Source organism: Oncorhynchus clarkii, chromosome 28 (genome assembly GCF_045791955.1).
Source record: "Oncorhynchus clarkii lewisi isolate Uvic-CL-2024 chromosome 28, UVic_Ocla_1.0, whole genome shotgun sequence".
Taxonomy (NCBI): Eukaryota; Metazoa; Chordata; class Actinopteri; order Salmoniformes; family Salmonidae; genus Oncorhynchus; species Oncorhynchus clarkii.
In genome coordinates this window covers 19908442-19926970 of record NC_092174.1, presented here as the reverse complement: position 1 = coordinate 19926970, position 18529 = coordinate 19908442, and the positions used below count along the sequence as shown (strand labels likewise).

Sequence of the window (18529 nt, the reverse complement as noted above, 5' to 3'; positions counted from 1 at the left end):
TGTGTACTACTCCCTTCACAGAACAAGGCAAACTGGCTCTAACCAGAATAGAAAGAGGCGTGGGAGGCCCCGCTGCACAACTGAGCAAGAGGACAAGTACATTAGTGTCTAGTTTGAGAAACAGACGCCTCACAAGTCCTCAACTGGCAGCGTCATTAAATAGTACCCGCAAAACACCAGTCTCAATGCCAACAGTGAGGAGGCGACTCCGGGATGCTGGCCTTTTAGGTAGAGTTGCAAAGAAAAGGCCATATCTCAGACTGGCCAATAAAACTAAAAGATTAAGACGGGAAAAAGAACACAGACGCTGGATATAGGAACTCTGCCTAGAAGGCCAGAATTCCGGAGTCGCCTCTTCGCTGTTGACGTTGAGACTGGTGTTTTTCGGGTACTATTTAATGAAGCTGCCAGTTGAGGACTTGTGAGGTGTCTGTTTCTGGCCATTTTGAGCCTGTAATCGAACCCACAAAAGCTGATGCTCCATGTACCCAACTAGTCTAGAAGGCCAGTTTTATTGCTTCTTTAATCAGAACAACAGTTTTCAGCTGTGCTAACATAATTGCAAAAGGGTTTTCTAATGATCAATTAGCCTTGTAAAATTATAATCTTGGATTAGCTAACACAACGTGTCATTGGAACACAGGAGTGATGGTTGCTGATATTGGGCCTCTGTGCGCCTATGTAGATATTCCATTAAAAACCAGCCGTTTCCAGCAACAATAGTCATTTACAACATTAACAATGTCTACATTGTATTTCTGATCAATTTGATGTTATTTTAATGGGCAAAAAATGTGCTTTTCTTTCAAAAACAAAGACATTTCTAAGTAACACAACACTGAACGGTAGTGTGTGTTAGTCACAAACGGCACTGGCCGATTTTGACGAAACTTGGGTGAATGATGCGTCTTGCCATAGAGATCCAGTAATTACAAAATTCCACCTATTGACCCAAGGCTGGAGCTATAGGAATTAACTGAAATTTGTTAGTCACACACACTATCTCAATTGCCTTGTTTAATAGTGTAATATGTTTTAGATTTAAAAAAAATATATATATAGATATATAATTGTCATTGCTTTGTGGCTGTTTTTTGTTGCTGTTTTTTTAACGGTAAGTTAGGAGCTGAAGAGTAAATGTCACGTTGCCAGCCACAACGAAAGGTAAGGTAAGGCAAGGATGTCATGTAAATTTTGAAATCTAAATCTATTCGCAATTCCATTCCTAAGACTCTCTTCCAACCCACTGACCTCCGAAAAATCAAATAGGAAGTGCACTCGAACTGCATGGGGGGGCCAGGTCGTTTGAGAAATTATGATTTTGGCTGTGCCCAGGAAATGATTAAATGCCTAAGGAGGATTTTCTATTATTATAGACAGTGTGCGTCTGTGAAAGAGATGTATTACACAGGCATGCAGACTCTTGCAGGGTAATTTTAGCCTGTTCTGAGTGATGATCCCCTTGTGGTTGGGGGAAAAGCAAGGTAAACGTGAATTCTTCTTTCAAGGCACTCTGCAAAGGGGAGAAAACGGATAATTATGGGTCAGGTGTCAGATGTGAAATGATTTATACGTAGCTAGTCCAGGTAGAAACGTAATACTTGTACCCTTTTGTAGTTCCTTTGCTCAAGACATCTTTTCAAGCTGTATGTGATAATTGTATAGTTGATGGGAGATAATACAGAAGACCTCCAACCTTTTGTTGTTCATTTTGGAGAAACTCTAAGTTACTCATGCCCATTCCTATTTTCATAATATCTTTGAAAAGATAGAACATTTTTTTTCCCCAAAAAAATGCAAAAACATCAGTTTGATAAAGACAGCATATTTTCATCAGAATCATTAAGAATAAGGGACAAGTACATTAGAGTGTCTAGTTTAAGAAGCAGACGCCTTACAAGTCCTCAACTGGCAGCTTCATTAAACAGTACCCCGCAAAACACCGGTCTCAACCGGGGCGGCAGGGTAGCCTAGCGGCAGGGTAGCCTAGTGGTTAGAGCATTGGACTAGTAACCGGAAGGTTGCGAGTTCAAACCCCCGAGCTGACAAGGTACAAATCTGTCGTTCTGCCCCTGAACAGGCAGTTAACCCACTGTTCCCAGGCCGTCATTGAAAATAAGAATTTGTTCTTAACTGACTTGCCTGGCTAAATAAAGGTAAAAAAAAAAATAAATAAAAAACTTCAACAGTGAAGAGGCGACTCCGGAATTCTGGCCTTCTAGGCAGAGTTCCTATATCCAGTGTCTGTGTGCTTTTGCTCATCTTAATCTTTTAGTTTTATTGGCCAGTCTGAGATATGGCTTTTTCTTTGCAACTCTGCCTAGAATATGCCAGCATCCCGGAGTCGCCTCTTCACTGTTGACATTGAGACTGGTGTTTTGCAGGGTACTGTTTTAATGAAGCTGCCAGTTGAGGACTTGTGAGGTGTCTGTTTCTCAAACTAGACACTAATGTACTTGTCCTCTTGCTCAGTTGTGCAGCGGGGCCTCCCACTCCTCTTTCTATTCTGGTTAGAGCCAGTTTGCGCTGTTCTGTGAAGGGAGTAGTACACAATTTGCTTCTCTTTCAAAAACAAGGACATTTCTAAGTGACCCCAAACTTTTGAACGGTAGTGTAGCTGTTTGCAGATGTAAGAAACACAAACTAATATTGTAATTATAGAACGCTTGTGGATTTATATTAAGATCAAAGTGGAAACAACATCGTTGTCATCAACATTGTTGCCTGTGCTGCATTGACCATGCAGACTGAACGAAAGTGTCTCGTGGTCAAGGAACAGAAAATGCGCTCCTTGAGTGACTGGGTAGGTCTGTGTGGAAAGCGACATGGAGAGAGAGCGGAGAGGGATGACTTAAGTAGCGGAGTAAACAATAAAAATTGACATTACACACGGCGTATTACATTTAACAAACCAAACATTCAAATGTCGTTATAGGAGGTAAAATAAAATCCCAAACTGGTCCGCACATAAATACGTGTGTGTGTGTGTGTGTGTGTGTGTGTGTGTGTGTGTGTGTGTGTGTGTGTGTGTGTGTGTGTTTAAATATGGTATACCGTCCAGCCCTAAAATGACATGGCCTCCACAATCACCCGACCTCAACCCAATTGAGATGGTTTGGGATGAGTTGGACCGCAGAGTGAAGGAAAAGCAGCCAACAAGTGCTCAGCATATGTTGTAACTCCTTCAAGTCTTTTGGAAAAGCATTCCTTATGAAGCTGGTTGAGAGAATGCCAAGAGTGTGTATAGGCATCATCAAGGCAAAGGGAGGCTACTTTGAAGAATCTAAAATATATTTTGATTTGTTTAACACTTTTTTGTGACATGATTCCATGTGTTATTTCATAGTTTTGATGTCTTCACTATTATTCTACAATGTAGAAAATAGTACAAATTAAAATAATAATAACCCTTGAATGAGTAGGGGTGTCCAAACTTTTGACTGGTACTGTAATTACGTTTTCTCTGACATTTTTTAGCTAGTTCGCAATTAGCATTAGCAGCTAACATTAGCATTAGCAGCCAACTTGCTAAGAAGAGACAAACTAGCTGTTTGCAGATGTAAGAAACACAAACTAATTGTGTAATTTTAAAACTCTAGTGGATTTATATTAAGAAGCAAAGTGAAAACAACATTTTTGTCATCAACGTTGTTGCGTGTTCAGCATTGACCATGCAGACTGAACGCAAGTGTCTAGTGGTCAAGGAACAACAAAACTCGCTACTTGAGTGACAGGGGGCGGGGCTAGGTCTGTGTTAAGAGGCATGGAGAGGGACCTATAGAGATGACTCAAGTAGTGTAGGAAACTATAAAAATGGACGTTACTCACGGCGTATCACATTTAACAAAACATTCAAATATTGTTCGTTATAAAAGGTAAGGTAAAAACCCAAACCGGTCCGTGCATCAATATCGGTATTTCGTTAAATACAGTATACCGCCCAGCCCTGTGTGACAGTTTTCTTTTTCTATCTGAGAACAAGCCATTCCAACAAAGGACATGAATTCCATGACTCCCTTTTCAAATATATATATATTCTTCCCTTTTGAGTAATTTAGGCCTACAAAACCCATACAGCCCCATACAGTTAATGATTGAATCCGTGTTTTTGTATGGTTAATATTAGGCCAGGTGGTTGTAGTTTGACACCTTTATCGGTGTAAATGTTTTATTGATAACAGCAGGCCTGGAACGACAGGTCTGGATACAGCAGAGAGGATTTCCTGCTACAACTCCCACCCAGAGGCAGTGCGTAGTATGCTATTTGCGGAGGAGGGCCGGACATGAGGTTTGGCCTGACTTCAGTAACTGTATATGCAGCTGTTACATGTCTGACATGCATGTTAAAACATGCGTCTGGGAAAACTGTTATCTTTTGACTGACTTCGACATAGGTGACTTTAATAGAGAACGTTTTTGAGAGCCTTTCCATCTACCAGAAGACTACTGTTAGACCTATCATTAGAATCGCTATATTTTTCCTGTTCCTTAATTGTTTGAAACCTGGATGTTTTACTTCATATTATGAGGCATGTCTTATCTTGCTTAAAAGTAGCCTATAGCCAAAATCCCACCACAGAAACGTAGAGGCAATTATTTTATGTAGACTTCTTCATTGTGCGCTCTCCTATTCTATTGGTTTTCTTTCAACATTCTTTAATTGTCTAGCAGTCAAAGGCATTATCCTAATCAGATTAGCAGCCCATGATAGTTGTATCTTTCAATCCCCCTCTTCATAACAGATATTTTACATCTGTCCATAAAACCACTCGCATGTGCGGTGCACATTTTAGAAAGGTGTTTTCCGGCAAATTGCATTTTGGAACATTCATGGCCTACTGCCATGTGTACGTTGCTGCGCCTAAAATGTGAAGAAATAGTTTATCAACATTTTCAAGCTAAATATTCCGATCTGTTCCATCAACCCTATTAATTGATACGGCGTGTACCTCCACTACACTATGATACGTATCAGTTGGGATTAAGAAGTGAGTATAACAATGTCCACTGAAAAACAAGTGGGTACACCTGTATATACTCTCCACTACACCACTGACTGGCACACTTTTGGAATACATGTTTGTTTTTGAAGTGCTTTTTCAAGTTGATCTTTTTAACTATGAGGCTCGCTATACAAGTGAAGACATGCCGTTGAGGAGTGAGGCAGAACCCCTTACCACTGCTGTCTTCCTCTAGATCAGATCCTCCACAATTTATTTTCATATTTTATGAGCCTAATTCTCTACACTACTACACTGCTGTAAATTCTCTGCTTGTAGAGTAGAAGCGGAAATCAATATCACAAACTTATCACTTGCCCCCAGTCTGCCCTTACGTGAGCAACTTAAAGAAAACTGCAGAGGTACGCAACTTTGCTGCCAGATGTGCCTTATCAGTTGGTTTGTTTAAAAAAAGTATTGAATGTTTTTCCATTTACTCTTTGGCATACTTCTTAATTATTTAACATTCATTATGCTCAGCTTCACATGTCGCCTACCCAGTTTAAAGATAAAATCTTATCAATTGTGATTTTAATTTGAACAAGGAAACGAGCACTAGCATAACCTTTTCCACTTTTCCCACTTGCATAGTACAAGCAGGTATTTTTTTAAAAGCTTTGACAATCCAAATGTTTCAAGAGGGCCTAAAGGAACCACACAGTAACTTACAAATCCTCAGGCAGTCTCACTGCATACCACCAGCATGTGTGTTGTTATATGGTGCAGAAAAGCCCAATGTTATTACTTGTTTGGCTTTCTTTTTTAGAAATGGATGTCTTTCAAATGTCTGTCATCTTTTTTTTTAGGTCCAATGCAGCCGTTGTTTTCAATTAAAATGATCAAAAGCCTCTTGGCAAAGGGCAATTTCTCAAGCAAGAATTTTGCTAGGACTGTCTGGGAGTGGTCTGGGTGGGGAGGGGAAAACTGAAAATAAGCTGTTATTGGCAGAGAGGTTTGGAACTTTGTTATTGGTCTATTGACTCATTTACTGAATGATGATGTCACCATGGAAGGCCAAATCTCCATCCAAAACAGGCTGAAATTTCAGGTGGACTTTTCAAGTAGCTCTTATACTAAAAGAGCATTTATCATTTTCACAGTATTATTACAACTAGGGTTGGGCAGTATCCAGATACCCTCATACCGTTCCTGTACCATACAGGGGTATACGGTATTACCGGCAGTGCACAAAAGGGGCACTATGACTTTATGCTAACAAATGCCAACAAAGTACTAGCGAATTCCCATATCGGATGCTAGATAAATGCTAACAAGCGAACATAAACTAAATGCAAAGACAGACAACCCAGCTCATAAAGTTACACAACTATCTCAAAAGGCTGCTCACACTTGATCCAGGAGGGTATTGATTGTCTCTGCTGTAACTAGGAGGCTTGATCTTGCAAGATAGTCACCTATAGCTAGCAAGTTAGCAAACCAAAGAGATTTACAGACGGTGAGTGAGTATTCATCAGACCCCTGTAGGTGGCCAATGCGGTGCTATAAAATTAGATCCATTACTCATACTCAATCAGTCATTTTTTTGTTAACCTTCGTTTTCCCTAAGGCATTAGTTAGGCCTACCCATGTAATACATGTGTTGTTCTGAGTCTAAATACATTTGTTGTTCTGTAAATTGCCTATTCCATGGTAGTTTTTCATAAAGCCACAGAAATTGTTTGAGGACTTGTCCCAACTACAGTATTCAGAGAAAAGCCTGGGAGGGCGGTGAAGCAACACTGTGAGCAAATTGTCCCTGCTGTGTCCTTTTTGAGATCTTTTGTCTCGATTTAATTTAGGCATGGTGGGCAAAGGGGGACACTTTTGTTTGTTCCTGTCATCCATGTGTTGTAACACCTATTGGCTGGGTGGCTTCATCTTAGGTGGCCTGAGCAATTAAAGCTTAGCCGAAGAGTCTCTGTTTTGTGACCCCCATGGATCTAGGCCTACATCGAGGACAAAACAAAACTTGTTAATCATTTTTTTTTTGTAACTGTGTTTTTTTTCGGTAATACGTAACAGAAACGCCTACAGCACTTTGTTTCTGGTTTTAATCTAGTTTGATCAAGGCAGATAGACATATTTTATGTTAAACACGAGACTGCTTGCCATGATATAACCGACCCCACATTATTCATTAGTCAAGGGACAGTCGCTAGTGGGAAAATCACAGCCTTGCCAACACCACTAGTCGTTTTCTTTTCACACTGGTGACTAAGGAGATGAGACCCCCCCCCCCCAAGTCCTGAATGAATGATGGGGCAGTGTCTTTAACCATTTAAAGCAATCATTACCTCCCACCCTCCCTCGGTCACTTCCTGCTTGTCCTCCTCTGCCCTCCTTAATTGGAGACCCCATGGTGTCCCAAATAGCACCCTATTCCTGATATAGTGCATTACTTCTGACCAGGGCCATAGGGACAATATAGGGAATAGGGTGCACTAGGGTGCACTATTTAGGGAATAGGGTGCCATTTGGGACGCTACCTCAGAGAACCTCCCATCAGGCCACCCCCCGGGATACTACACTGTTGTTCAGTATTCTCAACAATGGTCCACCACGATTAGACTACCTCCGTCTTGTGAGGATGTGCTTCGATTTTAATCTCCTCACCACCAATCTGTGCCTGCAGGCTGCTGTGATTACTGCTAAAGCAGGGGAGGAGATTGAATTGATAGGAGCAGCATTCCACTATCATGTGAAGAATTGCTTATAAGTAGAAATAGGCCTAGATTTGTCCTTAAAGATTGCTACTCAATTGATTTAGGCTAGAACTAGGCTATATTGTTTTTCATTGAGCCTTTTTTTGTTTGTTTAACAAGTAGGCTTATCTAATGTAACTAGAAATGCAAACATATAGCCCAAGTGATGTGAGTATGGAACACATTGAAACGTGCTTATATATTTACAAGAATGTGAATGTCTGTCAACAGTATTACAGGTTTTACTGTAATACATGTTCCTAATACCAGCCAAGGCTCCGTCCCAATACTGGCCATTGTCCCTCCCCCTCGTTTTCAAGTGTTCCTCGTGGGGGAGTGAAACTTAAATGGAGCAACTAGTGGTAAGGCGAGCTATATAACCCTACGGAATGGACATCACTACATCACTCACTTACATTTGCTTCCTTCCTAGTATTTTTTTGAGCAACTTCCCAGTCATGGGTCGCAGAGCTTTATTGGAATGTTGGGTACCACTTGCCAGCAAGTCAGCAACTTGATTCACTTTGTTTGGAGGGCCAATTAATGTACTGAAAAGGCACTACACTTTACTCAAAGTTGAATCGGGACACCACTCCCACTCAAGGGGGCAGGGTTCCGGTCTAGAAGCAGTTTTGACTGCTCCTACAGCCTTGCTTGGGTACTGCAGTTTAACTGACGCCCATTCCAGATCAAATTTTATTGGTCACATACACATATTTAGCAGATGTTATTGCGGTAGTAGTGTCTAACAATTCACAACAATACACACATCTAAAAGTAAAATATAGAAAAATTAGGACGAGCAATGTCGGCGTGGCATTGACTAAACTACAGTAGAATAGAATACAGTATATAAACAGTATACATCCCTGCCAGCCAAACCCTCCCCTAACCCGGACGATGCTGGGCCAATTGTGCTCCACCCCGTGGGTTTCCCGGTCGCGGCCGGCTGCGACAGAGCCTGGACTCGAATTTGAAAATTCCTAATTAGACACTTTAGTCATCACCTGCGTGCACAAAAACATCCATTTAATTATTTAAATAATTGTCGCTGGGGCTGATTTTTTTATTTTATAACTCACAGCTGAAGATCTTAAAATGTTCTGTTCATCCAATATCTGCCATGTTTTTGGATGATGTGATGAAGTAGTCGCTGCTCCCTGTGTGCGCTGAGTGCTAGTGTCCATGTGAAGTTGGGCCGTGTAAACCAGATGCAACCCGGATATAGACGGTCCATGAATCGACGTATGCCAATCTGAGTAGATTATGTAAAAAATAACGGTCGGTCATCTTGGATGCAGTCTCCAGGTTTTTTTTTTTATACCTCAGTGCCCCCACACCATGCGGCTCACGGGATCGCGCAAAACAGCCCTGGCTTACTTTAGGCCAACCTGGTTTCTTCTGCATCAGACTGTGTTTGAAAGATGTGAGCATGGCAACCTTTTCATGTTTGTCAGTCATTTTCAAAATGGTTAAGCCTGCTGTCCCTTGGATTCCAACTGTCAAGAATATTTTAATTGAGGTACAAGGTACAACAGTTGTATCACCAGTGGCAATGATTCCACTGTTTGGTGGAAATAAAGAGCTGTCAGCCTATTGGCATCATTGTAATGTTTCTTAAAATGTTGGGAAAGCACCTATTTCTGACAGGGAGGGGGCTCCCAGTGAATCACTGGACCTATTTTAGCGATCAGCCGGGTGAGGGGGGGGGGGGGGGGGGGGGGTCTTTTCACCCTTCTGACAGTTTTCATTGAGGCAGTTCGTAACGTGTTATCTGCTCTTCAGATGATGAACTTGGGCACATTCCTCAGATTCCTCAATTGTAATGTTTCCCTCCCCCACCCTTTCCAAATAAAAAGTTCAATTTGTTCCGCTTTTTATCCTGGTAGGTTTTACTTGTCAGACTCTGACCCAACATGGCACCTGTTAGAGAAAAGGAAAATGTCCGTAATGCTGTTTGGCCTTTTCTTTTCTGCTGTGGAATTCAGAAGCACACGGTCATCTCTCATGCAGCTCATGCTTACATTGACAGGGGGGGTTGGGTATACACTTGACAGTGAGGCGTAGGCTACTTGTTGTGTTAGCACACAAGCAAGGGATATTTGATATTAATGAATTAGCCCTATAGGTTACAATTAGCCCTACAATTAGCCCTATGATCCTGTGATCATATTAGCGAGGTCTATTGGATTAAGCCCTGAAGTGAATTGATCGCAGTGAGTTTATGGTCATTGCTGTATCCTATCCCAAAGTCTGTTCGGGTATTGGTTCAGCCCGTGGGAGTGTTGCGTTAAACAGATGTCCTACATATCTCCTGAGCAGATGGAAAAAATTGTGTGTGTGGCGGGGGGGGGGGGGGTGGGTGAAGTGGACATGCCCACATGTTGAAAGTCAAAGTGGTCATTGTTCATCTCCTATGTAAAGAATGCGATGAAGTCATGGGAGGAAATTTAATTGGACCATGCTGTGGCTCGAGGCCTTCCCCTGGAATTAACCCACACCCCACAACAACCCGTAATCCCCCACCACCTAGATATTTCCTGCTGCTCACCCCCGGGCTGTGCTCTACTGGGTGTAAGGGGATGGAAGGAATGCAAGCAAGAGGCAAAACATCCCAGCAAATCCTCTAAAAGGTGCAAATAAGAGCACACCTTAAAATTAGCATGTAGAGGAGGAAGTTTCTATGTGACACCTCGAGAGGATATCAACCCAGAGATCACTTGAAAATGTATGTCTTTTAAATGTCTTATTTTGCTGTTTTCCCCTCAACAATGTACATGGAGCGAATCCTATTGACAAGATTTTATGTCTCAGCTATTTCTACTAATTTGGCTGAACTAATGGGGGGTTTTCTAATGATTTTATGGAATAATTAGGCCTTTCATAAGATGAGGGCTTGAATAATCAGAGTTATCAGCCAGACAAAAGGGTGAAAACCACCAACCCCATATTTGCTCCCCAGGAGGAGTTGGAGAGTTAACGACGTATGCAGAGATTGATTAAGAGATTTGGTGGGACTGAGCCTTTTCTCCCAGGAAGACACCGACTTTAGGTACCATTTTCTCGTACAGCCTCGCTCTGGTTGCTAAAACACTCAGCCTGAAGCCATCAGCTTTGTTTGTTGATGCCCTTTGTGGGATATCAGTTAAACCTTATCCCAAACCCAATCACTAATAACCAGTTTCACCACCTTTCGTCTGAGACAACAGGTGTGTTGAAAGACCCTTCATCAAATAGCCAACAGCAAAACATACCACCTTTTATTTAACCCAAGGATGTCTACAATACATTCAAAGGAATTTGACGTCAAAATAACGTGCCTCGTCTCAACGGGTGGGAAGCCACCATATCATGGCTACTTTTTAAATGACTAGCCTTTAACCGGATACTTTATATTATTAATTCTGTGTAATAAATTGCTATGGCCAAGGACAAAAAGTTCTGTCTGTTGGCTGATTGGGCACTCACGTAGGCTAGATTATGAATGAATGGTGTGGGAGTCTTCCTCCCTTGACTGTAATGTTCTCAAGGAAGGATCTCTACTGTGCTAAAATATATTTGAGACTCTTCTGTGCTAAAATAGATTTATGAGACTTTTCTGTGCTAAAATAGATTTATGAGATTGTCTTTGGGAAAAGCAATATTTTCTTCTTCGTTCACTGCTTTTGAGCATAGAAATTGCCTATGTGATTAACTGGCCATGAGCTCGGAAAAAGATATTTGAACGTTTTGACAGCGACTTCATGCTATGATATGAATTTACTACCTTTTCAAAGACCCCCTGCTCACCCCCTGGAATATCCCCCTTGGTAGTTATCGACATAAATGTCCTGAATCTGTTGTTCGAAAAACGTTGGTCTTTTCATTGGGTTCTTGTTTTGTGTTCAACGGGTAGGCCTATCAAATTTAACTAGAAATGCATGTCCAAGCTTGCTGTGGTGACACACATCGTGTTCTAATGACATGTTAGAGACCCTAGGAAACCACAGTGTGGCTTGTCAGAATGTTTGGGAATGTAAATGTGGATTTCACGCTTACTCCTAAAACATCGGAATAGATGTTATATGAGCGGAATTTACTTGTAAATACACGAGTCGCTGAATATTACATTTAATCTTCAAAGTATGTTTTACAAAGTCCTTGTTCAGTTCTTGCCATTAAACAATTGTAAGCCACTAAAGACAGGTAGGAATGATCAGATTCAATCAATGCCTCATTTGTTGTTGTTCTGCAGAACTTTTGAAGATGATTGCTGATCAGACGATCCACTTTTAGGAACAGTCACAAGCTTTCTCTCACATTTCAACAATAAATATTTGCCTCCCAACACAGACCATTTCCCCAAACGGTGTTCTCCCCCAAGTCTTTCTCTGGTTCTCGTCAGCCCTCCACTTCACTGGCGTCACTCTGCCGAGCGGAAGCACATTCCAGCCAGTTCCCTCTCAACCTCCCCTCCCCCAATCACCACCACCATGTCACAGCCTCACTCAACTAGAACATGTTTGAGGAGTGGACAGGTGCACACATGGCTGAAGTCCCCTCCCTTAGTTCTCTGCTGTAACTCACAAGAGTGGCTTATAATGTAATGCCTTACTAAGGTGGGTGTCCTGAAAAGTGTTTCATGGGGTTAGTGTCTAACAATGGTAGGGTTTACCCCGGGTTAACCAATACCAGTTAATTGAGTATTAGGCTACAGCATCAGAGTTCTGGAGATTTCTTTCAGGCTAATTCTTGTGTACAGTACAGCTCTTCCGAAGCTCATCATGTGTCATGGTGGCTGATGTGGAAGGAGTTTTGTAGATTGTAAATCTGACAACTCCCCACCCTAGCCGACCCCCACTGTTGCTAATGTGGAAAAACGACCCCACAGTTAACCGACTTGTACCTTCGTCTTTATCTTGCGTCTTTTTAAGCCTTTTCTTTAATACTTTCTTGTGGAGGAACACAAGGGGTCCCCACAGCCTGCCCTTTGTTTGCGTTCTCCGACTGTACTATTATTTTGCTTCTCAATACACCGATTGTTCTGTAAGGAAAGACGGAATTCCTCTTGGTTTTATGCAAGACAGCTCTGGGCCAGAACTTGGTAAATCCATGGAACTCTGCCATTCATGAATTTCAAATAAAGCTACTCTCCTGTCTAAGTCTCCTTCGGATTAGTTGAGACACAAATGGAATTCTAACAACTGAAAATGGTGTTTAGTCAACTTTTACATTGAGGATTATTGGCCATTTTAAGTGCATCAGCTCTATCATAACTGTAATTGCATTAAAGACGTGCAATATTTAACTACAATTAGACAAAACAAATTGTAAAGATTGAATTGTCAGCTATTCCTGCTCAGTATTGATGGTTATTACATTACTGAAATGACAGATTCAAAGGGCGTATTTTCATGGCCCTTCGCTCATTATCTTCAGGACTAGCCTTGCCTTTCCTTGCCTGTGAACTAGACTACTAATCTCTAGTGACTGCCTGACCACCTGTATTCAGTGTTGAGGCTTCCTTTGTCTCCACTGAGTGGGCTCCTCTATGTTGGGTTGACGAGGGGCCCTTTGTTGTTTGCCCCTATGCGTGCCACTTCATTGCTGCGCCAACAGATGCTGTTTGTCTTGTTTGCAAGGATGTGGGGAGGTTTTAGAAATGAGATGTCAATGATGGTCTGTTCCCAGTATGATTTCCCCGCTGCTCCAACCCTCTTAAGATGTGCTTGTTCACACAATTTCACATTCAGTTATTTTGGTGTCATGCCTGTGCATTGTAATGGAAGTAGGCAAATTAGTTGTATAAATGGTCAGAATTGGTTGAGCTTGAAGTTATTCATGCTTGTTGCACTTTGATTTTAGATTTTTTTCCCCAAAGTTTTAATTTGCATCTTTCTCAGTGTAAAGCTGAACTTCTTTCTACTTGGATAGATTTATAAGGAGAAATTGAACATGAGCTAATGGATCTAAACGCAAATAATCTACATAACTGTATTACGGTTTTTATTTCATTCGAAAAGATTTCTCTGTGTGTTGAAGCAGACCTGTTGAAATCCACACCTAGTTTAGTGACTCACGGCCCAGTTGAGGTCAAATTTGTACCAGTAATGTTTGTGTAGGAGACTCACACAGGGCCAAAGAAGGCACTCCAGAACATAGCATTTTTGACAGTTCACTTTAATTGCAATGTAACGTATTGCGTTCACGACAACCAGCTCACACCCTGCAGTAAAATACATATTGCCTTCAGATAAACCTCCCTCAAGTAAGGAAGTTCATTGTGACTGCAACATCATGCATAAACACTTACTCGGAAGGAAATTAACGGATTGAGAAATCTATATTATCTGTGAGCTACATGTCTTCACCTATATTTGTGCCACAATGGTTCCTATATGTTTGTTTTTGCAGCTCTGTTTAGAGAGCAATTTCTTTGCTAAAGCAAACTGTACCCCCTGTAGCCATATTGAAAGATTGCGATTTCTTTAAACAAATGTCTCCCCATAACATTTCTCCAAGCTCTTAGCAGATATATTTTGGTGTTCATCCCCCGACAACTTCTAGCCTGCTCAGACATGCCAAATAGGTTTTGAAAAGGCCCTCTAGTATTACTGGAGGACACTGGAGACCTTCGGAAATCCTCCTTTGTCTTGCCTTAAACCAACAATGCATCTGGAAAATACTTGTTGTAAACTGTGACTTTTAGTGACTGATTTAGCTTTTGGTATCAATTATCTCATGTTTCTTTTTGGTTCTTCAGGCAAGGCGTTTGACATCACTTACGTGCGACTCAAGTTCCACACCAGCCGCCCAGAGAGCTTCGCCATCTACAAGCGCACAAGTGAGGATGGACCATGGACGCCCTACCAGTACTACAGTGGCTCCTGTGAGAAGACCTACCAGAAGTTCAACAGAGGCTTCATCCGCACCGGAGAGGACGAACAGCAGGCCCTCTGCACAGACGAGTTCAGTGACATCTCACCCTTGACCGGAGGAAACGTGGCCTTCTCCACCCTCGAGGGCCGACCCAGTGCTTACAACTTTGACAACAGCCCAGTTCTTCAGGTAAAGAAAAACAACTCAGCTGTTTTATAGCATTTGAGAAACCTTGATAAAATAACTTTGTGTGATCGTCTGTAATACTGTATGTTCAAGCTCAGTTCTACAGGTAAAAAAATGGCTGTTTTTATAGTGTTCGAGAGACCTTGATATAGGAACTTGGTGATGCTTCTTGTTCCAGCTCCAGATGTGTGATATCCCATACTTGTGTGTCCCTGGGTGGCTGTTAATATTTTGTTTTATTTTTCCAGGGCTGTCTGAGGCACAGAGTTAGTAGTACATCTCATATCAGTAGCGTTGAAGAAATCAATGATGTGGAAGAGCAGGTGGACATAGTAACGTAAAGTTGGCCCGTAGACTTGAGATATTTTGGCATGGACATATGTGCTGTTGGCAGGCATGCCCAGTGGAAGGGAGTAGCACACTAGTTCAGGTGGGAAAGTGTGAGAGCCTGACCAGTGCCAAGTGTTGCAACAGATTGCTAGGTGACGCCTCCAGATTTCCCACTACAGTACTGATTGAATTTGGCTCTGAAGAGGCACAGCTGGAAATGTTAGTTGCGCATTGCTTTCAGCAAGTGAGAATTTGTGTGTGTTTCCAGATGAAGCCCAGGGAGTCTTCTAGCCTACATCAGACTTTAAACCCAAATGACTCCAGTAAGATTTTATAGCCTAACCATTAGGTTATAAACTACTTTATTTGTTGCATGCACCGTGCCGAATACAACAGTTTTACAACAGACGTTTACCATGAAATGCTTACTTACGAGCCCTTTCCCAACAATGCGGAATTAAATAGTAACAACATTGATAGTAATAATGTGGCTATATACAAGGAGTACCAGTACTTAGTCAATGTGCAGGGGTACGAGGTAGTTGAGGAAACATGTAGGTAGGGGTAAAGTGACTAGGCAATCAGGATAGATAATAAACAGAGTAGCAGCGGCGTGTATGTGTTGGAGTGTCAGTGTAAGGATGTGTGAGTGTGTGGGTAGAGTCCAGTAAGTGTGCATAGTCAGTGCAAAACAGGGTCAATGCAAATAGTCCGGGTAGCCATTTGATTAACCGTTCAGCAGTCTCATGGTTTAGGGGTAGAAACTGTTCAGGAACCTTTTGGTCCCAGACTTTGTGCTCTGGTACCGCTTTCTGTGCGGTAGCAGAGTGAACAGTCTATGGCTTGGGTGGCTGGGGTCATTGATCTTGCTATTTTTCACCTGTGTGGAATACCCTAACTTTTCATACGGAATACTCTACCTCGAACAAATTAATACATTTAGCTCTGGCACTATACACTTCCATATTTTACTTTCTCATGTGGCATATTTATACCAAAGCTCAGGACTCTTTGGAAGGGGAACCTTTCTCAGGTGTCACAGGGCTACGTTGCATGGAGAGTTTATTTGTTAAGTGGAGTCTCTAGGTAATATTTGAATAACTGTTAAAGATTCTTTAATATGGGATAGCGAACATTTTCGTACAACAATATCAACCAAAAATGTTTCACACAGACTCACTCTGTATATAGAAAATATAGCCCACAGGTGTCTCAAGTAGAGGTTGACCGAATAATCGAAATGGCCGTATTTTTGGACACCGATTTGGCCAATTTAAAAAAATATTATTATAATTTTATTTTTTTACGCTTTTATTTAACTAGGCAAGTCAGTTAAGAACACATTCCTATTTTCAATGACGGCCTAGGAACAGTGGGTTAACTGCCTGTTCAGTGGCAGAACGACAGATTTTTACCTTGTCAGCTCCGGGATTCAATCTTGCAACCTTACAGTTAACTAGTCCAACGCTCTAACCACATGCCTCTCATTGCACTCCACAAGGAGCCTGCCTGTTACGCGAATGCAGTAAGAAGCCAAGGTAAGTTGCTAGCTAGCATTAAACTTATCTTATAAAAAACAATCAATCATAATCACTAGTTAACTACACATGGTTGTTGATATTACTCGTTTATCTAGCGTGACCTGTGTTGCATATAATCGATGCAACGCAGGGGGATGATTTAATAAAAGCGCATTTGCGAAAAAAGCACAATCGTTGCACGACTGGACCTAACCATAAACTCCAATGGTTAGATTTTCTTAAAATCAATACACAGAAGTATATTTTTAAACCTGCATATTTAGCTAAAATAAATCCAAGTTAGCAGGCAATATTAACCTGGTGAAATTGTGTCATTTCTCTTGCGTTCATTGCACGCAGAGTCAGGGTATATGCAACAGTTTGGGCCGCCTGGTTCATTGCGAACTAATTTGCCAGAGTTTTACGTAATTATGACATACATTGCACAACCTTCAATGTTAACAGCAATATTTAGACTTATGGATGCCACCCGTTAGATAAAATACCGAACAGTTCTGTATTTCACTGAAAGAATAAACGTTTTGTTTTTGAAATGATAGTTTCCGGATTCTACCATATTAATGACCAAAGGCTCGTATTTCTGTGTTATTATGATATAATTAAGACTATTAAGTTTATAGAGCAGTCTGACTGAGCGATGGTAGGCAGCAGCAGGCTCGTAAGCATTCGTTCACACAGCACTTTTGTGCGTTCTGCCAGCAGCTCTTCCCTGTGCTTCAAGCATTGCGCTGTTTATGACTTCTAGCCTATCAACTCCCGAGATTAGGCTGGTGTAAACGATGTGAAATGGCTAGTTTGTTAGCGTGGTGCGCGCTAATAGCGTTTCAAACGTCACTCGCTCTGAGACTTGGAGTGGTTGTTCCCCTTGCTCTGCATGGGTAACGCTGCTTCGAGGGTGGCTGTTGTCGATGTGTTCCTGGTTCGAGCCCGGGTAGGGGCGAGGAGAGGGACGGAAGCTATACCGTTACACTGGCAATACTAAAGTGCCTATAAGAACATCCAATTGTCAAAGGTATATGAAATAGAAATGGTATAGAGAGAAATAGTCCTATAAATACTATAACTACAACCTAAAACCTCTTACCTTGGAATATTGAAGTCTCATGTTAAAAGGAACCACCAGCTTTCATATGTTCTCATGTTCTGAGCAAGGAACTTAAACGTTAGCTTTTTTACATGGCACATATTGCACTTTTACTTTCTTCTCCAACACTTTGTTTTTGCATTATTTAAACCAAATTGAACATGCTTCATTATTTGTTTGAGGCTAAATGGATTTTTATTGATGTATTATATTAAGTTAAAATAAGTGTTCATTCAGTAATGTTGTAATTTTCGTTATTACAAATAAATAAAACAAATTCGCTGGTTAATCGGTATCGGCTTTTTTTGGTCCTCCATTAATCGGTATCGCTATCGGCGTTGAAAAATCATAATCGGTCGACCTCTAGTCTCAAGATAATTAACTGGGGGGAAAAATTATATTTTCATCCAGCTTTAAATATCTGCCTGGATACATTTGGAAATGTATGAGATACTGCCAGTGAAGTCAATAAAATAGTCGACCAGGAGAGCCATTGGCCCCGTGCCTGAGGCAGACAGAACCTGCTTTGACTCATGGCTGCCCTATGGATGTGTCAGACTCTTCTAGTAGAGTTAGGCTATAAGTGGCAAAACATTGGAGCTGTTATCAGCAAAAACTCTATCCTGAAATATGTTTTAAATTAGTCTGCTGGTAGTAGTTAGACTCCCAATAATTCTGCAGAATGTTTGTTGGCAAATAATTTTGCACGTGCAAGCGAGATGATACACACTTGACTTGGCTGCGTTTACAACTCCTCTTCAGAAATATTCAGAACATTGTGTTACAATGTTAAATGTAAAACAGACTATTTATTATAAACCTCCATTT

The 18529-nt window shown here is 41.3% G+C and overlaps 1 protein-coding gene across 1 annotated transcript in view; it reads left to right on the top strand.

Moving 5' to 3' along the window:
* The window catches only part of LOC139387609 (laminin subunit gamma-1-like), a 69524-nt gene that overhangs the window by 19243 nt on the left and 31752 nt on the right, over window positions 1-18529 (top strand). The window contains exon 2 of the mRNA XM_071133977.1: window positions 14445-14749. Coding sequence (XP_070990078.1) covers window positions 14445-14749 — 305 coding nt within the window. The remainder of the gene's footprint in view (window positions 1-14444; window positions 14750-18529) is intronic.